The sequence below is a fragment of the Thamnophis sirtalis genome, unplaced genomic scaffold (genome assembly GCF_051295495.1).
Source record: "Thamnophis sirtalis isolate CommonGarterSnake01/CBP01778 unplaced genomic scaffold, rThaSir2_p1.2 scaffold_9, whole genome shotgun sequence".
In the NCBI taxonomy this organism is placed as follows: Eukaryota; Metazoa; Chordata; class Lepidosauria; order Squamata; family Natricidae; genus Thamnophis; species Thamnophis sirtalis.
The window spans coordinates 48,668,406-48,678,177 of NW_028261389.1; the positions used below are offsets into that span (position 1 = coordinate 48,668,406).

General features: G+C 42.7%; 1 protein-coding gene across 1 annotated transcript; it reads left to right on the forward strand.

The window, feature by feature from the left end:
- On the forward strand, positions 1-7,858 carry KICS2 (KICSTOR subunit 2). Its single transcript, XM_014072013.2, has 3 exons — positions 1-358; positions 1,779-2,067; positions 5,988-7,858. Exons 1-3 carry the CDS (start codon positions 7-9, stop codon positions 6,802-6,804), a joined length of 1,458 nt encoding a protein of 485 aa, XP_013927488.2. The 5' UTR covers positions 1-6; the 3' UTR covers positions 6,805-7,858.
- The last annotated feature ends 1,914 nt before the right edge of the window (positions 7,859-9,772 follow it).

A 9,772-nucleotide genomic window follows, 5' to 3' on the forward strand; every position in this document is an offset into this window, starting at 1 on the left:
CCTGTTATGGCCTCGCCCCTCGCTCACGTGACTCCCCTTCCTTGGGCCAAACGGGGCTTTGGTTTGGCGCAAAGGCCGACGAGCGGAGGCAGCTGCGATCGTCGCCGCGGCGGCGGGCGGCGAATGGGGGAGCCGATGCCCGTGGGAGCGCCAGTCCCGGTGGAGCAGGCGGTGCTGGAGACGTTCTTCTCCCATTTGGGCATCTTCTCTTACGACAAGGCGAAGGACAATGTGGAGAAGGAGCGCGAAGCCAATAAGAACGCCGGGAGCAGCTGGCTGTCGCTCCTGGCCGGCCTGGCACATTTGGCGGCGGCTGAAAAAGCGTACCACAGCATGACCTTCCTGGGCCAGAAGCTAGGTACCCACGCTTGGGCTGCTGCTGCTGCTGCTGCTGCTGCTGCTGCTGCTGCTGCTGCTGCTGCTGCTGCTGCTGCTGCTGCTGCTGCCAGGCGCTGCATCCCACCTTCTCCGTCCTGCTTTGGGGCCGCTCGCCTGGGGAGGAGTCCTGGGCAGGGCTAGAGGAGGAGGAGGGCGGCGAAGGGCTGGGTCTGGGGAAGAAACCCGTCCGTCCTCTGCCGAGCCCCGCTCAAGGCTTGCCGAAAGTCAGTGCTGGGGAGGCTTCAATCTCGACTTTTCTTACAGAACTGATTCAGTTTTCCACATTCGTGCGTTTCTGAGTTTATCCGAAGCTCCTTGCTCCCTTCAGAGTGACTCGCTCCCTTTTCTTCCTCCGCATCTGGAGAGAAGATATTTGGAGTTGAGGTCTTATAAAACCGTCCTTGGGAGTTTTGCTTATAGTGGGGAGATGGGGTTTTTTGGACAGAATGTACAGATTACATAGGAAAATCAATGTTTACTTGAAACAGGTAACAGATTGATTCCCCTCCCCCCATTTATATTTTTTAAGACTAGCCCTTGATATCTCAAAATTAGTATTGATAGGCTTTCTTCTGGATTATATTGCTTTATGTAATGTGGGTAATTGATATAATCTGTAGTATTGCTAAATATGCAGTAAGGATAGCAAAAACTATCCTTAGAGACACATAATAAAAATTACAGATCAAAGAAAGAAAGGAAGTTGGAAAGAGAAATGAAACTATACAGTAGTTGGGAAAGGAAAATATTAAAAAGAATCGCTTGATAATAAAATGACTGGCACATTCTGAGGGAAGTAATGAAAATGTCTTAGTATTTAAGAGAAGATAAAGTGCAAGAAAAAAGTATGCTTCTAATTTGAAATTGGTTCTAAACCTGCAGCTACCTATGGTTCTACCTTCATGGAAGGGTTATTTTTCTTCTTTAATTCTCTTCATGGTTATTGCAATAGTCTTGCCACTTTATATGCAGTCTTCTACTACATGTAGCCATTATCTTGACTGCTATATAGAGTTTCTTTCATCTTCTGCTTGGTCAAAAAGCTGAACCATCTAGAGCTTTTAGTAGCAATGTGAAGTATCAACATTTAACAATGGCTGTTTACATTAATTCCTCATGAACAGAGCTCTTTTTCATTATCACTAATTTTAAAGTTCTAATTTGTGGAAACAAAGGTTGGATTTTGAGAGATGTGAAAGTTTTTTAATAGATAAATCATGCTGATAAGTTAATATTTTAACTACAGTATGAATATATACCGGTATTAAGGAATAATGAAAGCAGCTGTTAAAGTGTGCCCCCTGACTGTATCAATCAAAAGAAAATTTGCATGAATATTGTATCTTATTCATTTCATTCTTATCTTTAGTGACACCTTATTCTTTAACAACAAACAATAGGTGGGCAATCATTCTTCAGCCGGAAAGATTCTATACGAACTATATATACGTCTCTGCATAATGAGCTGAAGAAAGTGGTAGCAACTGGTCGGAATGCAGTGGGAGGAACAGCTCCTCATCTTGAAGAATTACTTTCTCATCTTTCTGAGCAGCTCTGCTTCTTTGTCCAGGCTCGGATGGAAATTGCTGACTTTTATGAAAAAATGTACAGCATCAGTACCCAAAAGTATATAAACTCTGAGGAATTGATAAATGTTTTGGAATCCATTCTCAAAAGATACAGCTCAAGGTTAGTATGTGTACACTGTACAGAATGACTGGGAATCTGAAAAATTCTTATTAATATGGTAAAGGTAACAATACTCTCAAGTTGAGCTCTTGGTAACTGTATTTGCACAGTTATTCTGCCAACAGTAAGAAAGTGGTTTACTGTGCTTTCAGGATGTTTTAGGCCATTCCAGTCTAGCCAACAGCACTGAAATTCTGCTGTTGTCTACTATCTAATTCTAAACTAATTAGGACTCACCAGATCAGCCATTGGATAAAATGAAAGCATGTTTTAAATTTCAAAACTAAGATCGTTTAGCTTCTATTTTTGTAAAATATGTAATTTCATACTATCAACAGGGTTTAGACAATATTCAGTTATATATATTATATTTAGAGTTAAAATTCTAAAGCAAATATAGCACTGTTTTCATCTTTACCTTTCTAACCAGAAAACCAGTAAATGTGTACATGTTGCTTAAATGCAGATCATAATCTGACCTATGCCGAGAGCCGAGGTGGCGCAGTGGTTAGGGTGCAGTACTGCAGCCACTTCAGCTGACTGCTAGCTGCAGTTTGGCGATTCAAATCTCACCGACTCAAGGTTGACTCAGCCTTCCATCCTTCTGAGGTGGGTAAAATGAGGACCCGGATTGTTGTTGGGGGCAATATGCTGACTCTGTAAACCGCTTAGAGAGGGCTGAAAGCCCTATGAAGCGGTATATAAGTCTAACTGCTATTGCTATTGCTATGATTTGCAAAAAACTGAAATACATATAATATAAGCCCAAATGTGATTTTTGAGCCAAATGGGTTTTGAGGAAAGGGGGGGAATAAGAAAAAGTGATGTCATAGAGTACAATTTAATTACCGTATTTTTCAATCTATAAGACGCTCTGGACTATAAAATGCATCTAGCTTTTGGTGAAGGGGAAAAAAATCTGCCTCTGACCCCCAGCAATTTGCCTCCTTGCAGTAAACAGCTTGGTCAGCTTCAGCACAGCCTGATTTAACATGAGCAGCTGATTGGCAGTTGGATCGCCCCCCCCCCCCCCCGAATACCACCGAATAGCTGTTCCAGGCTGCAGGGATCACTGCCACCAATTGCTTCTGCCGCCTGTCACTACCTCTGCATGCCCCATTTTCTGCCTCCAAGTGCCCTGTTTTTGGCGCTGCATGTCCTGTTTTTGGATTTTGCACATCCCATTTTCTGCCTGTTCCAGGCGGTGGCTATAGGCGGTAGCAGCAGCGATCCCTACCACCGGGAATGGGCCGAAAACAGGACGCGTGGAGACCAAAAATGGGATAGGTGGACCAGTGGTGGGTTAAAAAAAAAAAACTACCTATTTTGTGGGTGTGGCCTATTTCGTGACCGTGGCTTGGTGGTCATGTGACCGGGTAGGCATGGCCAACTTGTAAAATGTGGTGAAACTCACTTAACAGCACTCTTGCTTAACCAAAATTTTGGACTCAATTGTGATCATAAGTTCGTTTGTCCTTCCTTTCCTTTCTTTTCTTTTCTTTTCTTTTCTTTTCTTTTCTTTCTTTCTTTCTTTCTTTCTTTCTTTCTTTCGTATCTCTTTCTTCCTTCCTTCTTATGTCTTTCTCTCCATCTCTCTCTTTCTTTCTCTTTCTATTTTTGCCCTCTCTTTTTCGCTCTCCCTTCCTTGATTCCTTTCTCTTTCTTTCTCTGTTACTCTTTCTCTTTCTTTCTTCCTCTCTCTTTCCCCCACCCCCCTCTCTCTCTCACACACACATCCCTTCCAGTTGGCAAAAATTTCTGTTTTTCCAGTTGGAAGGCTGCCTCGCTGTTTTCCTGGCCAGCCGCCAAGCTAAGCAGGGCAGGCAGCATCCTGGCTGCTGCCGGTGAGGAGGGGCAGTAAGGGAAGCAAGTCCCGTGCCGGCATCTCTATCTCCTTCCTCCGAGAGCCGGCATGGGGCTTCCTCCCTTCTGCTCTGCTCACCCATCCGCAGCCTGGTGCCCGCACTCCAGCCTGCCCACACCCCCTGCATTTTCCTCTCCTCCCCTCAATGCTTCCGAGGCTCTCGGAGGAAGGAGGCAGAGAGGCTGGCCTGGCAGTTGCTTCCCTTACCGTTTACTGCCGCTTGCCCCCTCGCCGCTTTCCCAGCCAGCCACCAGCTAAGCAGGGCAGGTGGGGCTGCAGCCAGAAGGCTGCAGGGGTAGTGGTGGCGAGCAGTAAGGGAAGCGAGCCGAGGAAGGAAGAGGAGTGGAGTCTTCAGCTATTGGGAGAAGCCCCCACGCTTCCTTCTGTTTGACAGTCGCCTGGCTTGCAGTGGGGTGGGGAGAAATCAGGGGGAGAGAACGAAGCATGGGGGCTTCTTCCAACAGCCGAGGAAGGAAGAGGAGCGGAGTCTTTGGCTGTTGCAGTGGGGTGGGAAGAAAGCAGGGGGAGAGATGGAGGAAAAAGCCAAGCTTTTGCTAGGGATGGCCTTCTCCCTCTCTCCCCCTGATTTCTCCCCAGCCGCGCTCATGGAGGAAGGAGGCAGGGATGCTGGCCGGCGCACGCTTCCCTTACCACTTGCCACCACTGCCCCTGTGGCCCGTCGGCTGCAGCAGCCCCGTCAACTGGACAGGCAAAGGAAGTGGGTGGGTGGGGCAAGCGTGGTGCGAACAGGCGGGGCAAGACAGTGAGCAGCGGGCGGGCAGGCAGAGGAAGCAAGTGGGGATAGGCCAGGTGACCGTACCAGGATGGGGGCATCGCCAGGCTGCCAACGGTACGGAAAGATACAGCTGATTACCGCTACCGGTATGCCCGTACCGGGAGGAACCCACCTCTGACATGGACACGGTGACGGCGATGGGCTGCGGCGATCGCCACAGCCTGGAACAGCTGATCAGCAGTGTTCCGGGAGTCTGATCCAACTGCCAATTAGCTGCTCATGCTAAATCAGGCTGTGCTGAAGCTGATCAGGCTGTTTGCTATAAGGAGGCAAATAGCTGGGAGGCAGAAACCAAAGGGTTGGGATCGGCAGGTGGATGGGGCTTCGGCAACATTTGCTCTATAAGACACACAGACATTTCCACCCACTTTTGAGGTGGAAAAAAGTGCATCCTATAGACCGAAAAATACAGTACATAACTGATGCTATCTTTAGGTCATCTCTCTTAAGTCATAGGAATGTTAAGACCTAAGAGTTCTGTAGGTGCACACATAAATGAGATGGGATGAATAATGATTGTTGGATAATTGTTGGATAATGATGATCTTTTTAGATGTGCTTTTGAGTAAATAAAATAATTCATAGCACTTAAGATGTTGGCTATCTAGTGCCAAAGGTACTTAGTGCTTATTTGTTACAAACTCATTAAGTGATATAAGAGTGATAATTCATCAAATTTTATTTATATTTTGCTTTTCTTATGTTTTTATATAAAGCAGCAATACCTAATATTTATATTTATTTTTGTAAGCCATCCAGAGTTACTGATAATGAGGAGGTGATCATATAAATTCTTTTAAATAGATATTCTTTCCTCCTATTTTCTCTACAACAGCAACCTTGTGAGGGGGGTTGGGCTGAGAGAGGATGGCTAGCCCAAAGTTGCCCAGCTGCTTTTCATGCCTGAGGCAGGACTAGAACTTAAAGTCTCCTGGTTTCTGGCTTGGTGCCTTAACCACCAGACCAAACTGGCAGTGTAAGTTTAATTTTTGTTAGAAACAGTGAAAAAAGTATGGTATTACAGCTTTCATTAGTTGCTTTCTTAGAAATACTATCAAGGAATGATAGCATTCTCCTTTTATACTATAAAGCTATACTGTAAATAAGAATATTGAGTGCATGTATGTATGTATGTATGTGTGTATGTGTGTGTATACTATACACACTATACTATATATACTAAAGTATATATATTGAACTAAAAAATAAATGGCTTGTTGAGATAATGCCTTTTATGTACTATTTTTCCACCTTTTCTAGATTTCATCACCCAATCCTTAGTCCTCTGGAGGGCAGTTTCCAGTTAGAAACTGATGTGCTTATGCATCTTCTGAAGGCTCAGGCCCAGATCTCTGAATGGAAGTTTCTCCCATCCTTGGTCCACTTGCACAATGCTCACACCAAATTGCAGACATGGGGACAGATTTTTGAGAAGCAGCGGGAAACAAAGAAGCATCTCTTTGGTGGGCAGTCTCAGAAAGCTGTTCAACCTCCACACCTTTTCCTATGGCTAATGAAACTGAAAAATATTCTCCTTGCCAAATTTAGCTTTTACTTTCATGAGGCACTTAGTCGACAAACAACCCTATCTGAAATGAAAACTTTGACTGCAAAAGCTAATCCTGATTATTTTGGGAAAATCTCTAGCTTTATCAGGAAATACGATGCTGTTAATGTTTCATTAATCTTTGACAATCGTGGCTCAGAGAGCTTTCAGGGACATGGTTATCATCACCCCCAGTCCTATAGGGAAGCCCCAAAGGGTGTAGACCAGTATCCAGCAGTGGTATCGCTGCCCAATGACAGGCCTGTCATGCACTGGCCTAATGTCATCATGATTATGACTGATCGAGCTTCTGATCTGAATACTTTGGAAAAGGTGGTCCATTTCTATGATGACAAAGTTCAGAGCACATATTTCTTAACCCGACCTGAACCTCATTTTACCATTGTGGTTATTTTTGAATCCAAAAAGTCAGAGAGAGACTCTCATTTTATCACTTTCCTCAATGAAACATTCTATTCTCTTAAGAACTCTAAAGCTTTTGCAAGCTTGAAGCCGGGATCCAAAGGGTGAGAGAACTATTAAGACAAGAGAGACAACAGTAACACAACACGTTCCAAGCTTCCTCAAATAAGCATTTGTACATGTCATTATTTTAAAACGTATTTTAAAAAGTATTTAATGATGAAAATTAATTATTAAGCGGTTTTGGAAGGAAAAATCAGAATTATATAGAATTGAATGGGAACATGCAAATTACACAAAGGTGCACTAAAATTATCGGTGGAGTTTTGATCAACTTTTTTTTTATCTGTGACCCTTGTTCTTCCTATATGCACTTTATCTTTTGTTAATTCTTTGTTTAGGGTCTGCAGAAAATTTGGTTTCAAATTTTTAACCCAGAACCTATGGTCTTCTCTTAAAGTGTTTTTCAGTCATAGTTACTGGAAAATGCTAGAACTTAGAAAGAAATAATTGCAATAAATGAAATGCATTGTAGAATGAAGTATTTTATTTTTCCATTGTTTCTGCACCTTTCATAGTTGTACAAATTTGGTTTGGCATTCTGTATTTTTCTAATGTGATACAGATCTAAAAGTAATTATTCTGAAATTCCTTACATTTACATATTGTATAAGAAGAGAAACGTTTGTACATTTTAAAGCTGCAACATTACTGGTAAAGTTGAGCAGCAGTAATTTTCAATCCTAAAACTAAATGCTGAGGGTAAACAAGTGGAGTTTTTAATTGAATTAATGACATTCTGTAATTAAATTTAAATTTTAATAAAAATTTAAAATTAGAAGGGAGAAATAGAAATATGAGGATGTGTAAAATAATACAGAAGGAACTGTATAGTATTATAAAAATCTGGTAAAGTGATTACCAGGACAAAAATTACAAATCAGGATTAATATTTTAAATAATAAGTGCTAACTAAAATAATAAATTCTATTTTGGCTCTGTTTGGATTATTGTATTTTAGATTAATAAAATAAATTATGTATGAAAACATTTTAGTTAAGCAATTTGGTTAACACTTCTTTGTAAAAGCAGACAAACAATTAATTTTTTCTATTGTCTGTACTTTTCTGTTTCATTCAAGTTAATAACAGCTTCAAAATAATCCTGGGTTAAACCATTAGACTGAATTAGAATTTTGGCTTAAGCTTATTTATTAAATTATTAAATTTGTTTGCCACTCATCTCTTCACAAGGGGACTCTGGGTAGCTTACAACACTAAAAGCAAACCATAAAAATAAATATTTTTAATAAAAATACAAATTATAATTAAAAGATGGAGCAGAATAGAAGCAGGATGTGCAGGGGAGCAGGTGGGACCATCTATTAGTCCATTAACCACCTCCAGCATGATACTTCCCCTTGGGGCCCCAAGCCAGCTGGCAGAGTCAGATCTTCAGATCCTTATGGAAGGTCAGGAGAGTGGAAGCAGAACTCACTCTTGGGGGCGGGGGAGATGTTCCAAACTTCCAAAGGATAGGAACCTTGGCATATATTGCTCTTCTCCTGGACATCCCTCCAACTGAAACACCTTGACAAACAAGATCCACAGCATGACCTCTCTGCCAGGGCGAGTGGGTGAGTGGGGCAGGCCAATCCCATTGGGATGAGACAATTCCTCAAGTAACCTGGACCCATGCCATACAGGACTTTAAAAATGATAACTTGAATTGCCCCCAGAAACAAACTGGCAACCAGTATAGCTTGCAGAACAGAGTTGTAACATGAGCTATTCTAGGTGTCCCAAGGACTGCCCAACTTGCCACACACTGCACCAGTTGTAGCTTCCAAATACTCTTTAAGGGTATTTATAGCATGTGGTGGTAGTTCAGGCATGAGATGACCTGGGCTTGAGTGACTAAGTGCAGAGACTCATGATACAAGAAGGGGTGCAACTGACACACAATGTAAAGTTGTACAAAGGCTCTCCTAGCCACAACTTCAAGCAGCAGTCATAAGTCCAGGAATTGCAGACTGAGGATATCTGAGATAGTGCCATCCCATCCAGAACCAAAGTTCCTGACCTTGAAGCTCCATGTACTTAAAGCCATTTAGTCTTACCAGAGTTCAATCAAAGCCTGTTATCCCCCATCCGAGCACCCCAGGCTTCAGGCATCACTGGAGAGCAGTGACAGTATAACTTCAATTACCATGGGTGAGGTATAAAGTTGAGGATCATTTGCATACTGATGATACTTCAACCCATGGTGGCAGATGAGCTCAGTGGTTTCATCAACATGCTACAAAAAAGCAGCCATGGACTGGAATCTCCCTATCAACACTAATTGTGACTGACCTTGGGGAAAGAAACAAAATCAGTGCAAGATTGTGTTGCCTAGCCTCAAACTCCAAAGCTGGCCCTAAATGGTACCATGGTTGATGATAGTAAAGGTTGTGGAGAGGTCAAGGAGAGCAAGGATAGTTGTATTACCTCCATCCCGCTCTTGCCAGAGATCATCAAGTGCGACCAATCAGGTTGTTGTTCTGTCTCACAACAACCTGAATCCTAACTGGAAGGGGCCTAGATAATCTGTTTCATCCAGGACTCTCTGAAGCTGCCAAGTAACCACCTTTTCTATCACCTTCCCTAAAAAGGGAAGACAGGAAACTGGACAGAATTTGTCCAGGCAGGTGGATTTTTTTAAGGAGGGGATGAACCAAGGCGTCCTTAAATTGCTCTGGAATGTACCCTCCTGCAATGAAGAATTTATTATTTCCTGACGCCCCTGACAGTCACTATCCTAGAGGTTGTCACCAGCCAAGGGGAACTAGGGCCTAATTGGCAGATGAGGTGCTGACAACTTCAAGGACCCTATTTCTCAGATTCAACCAGATTGAACTTTTCCCAGATACTCAATCAAGACCTACATCATGCATGGGTTTCAATTGGAAACAAATCCAAGGTTGCTTGTTTTTATATAACTGAAAATAACACAATAGAACACTGTAAAGGGCTAATGCACAGCTGAAAGAATCATATCATAGCTAATTAAATTGAGACATTGTTTGAATGAAACC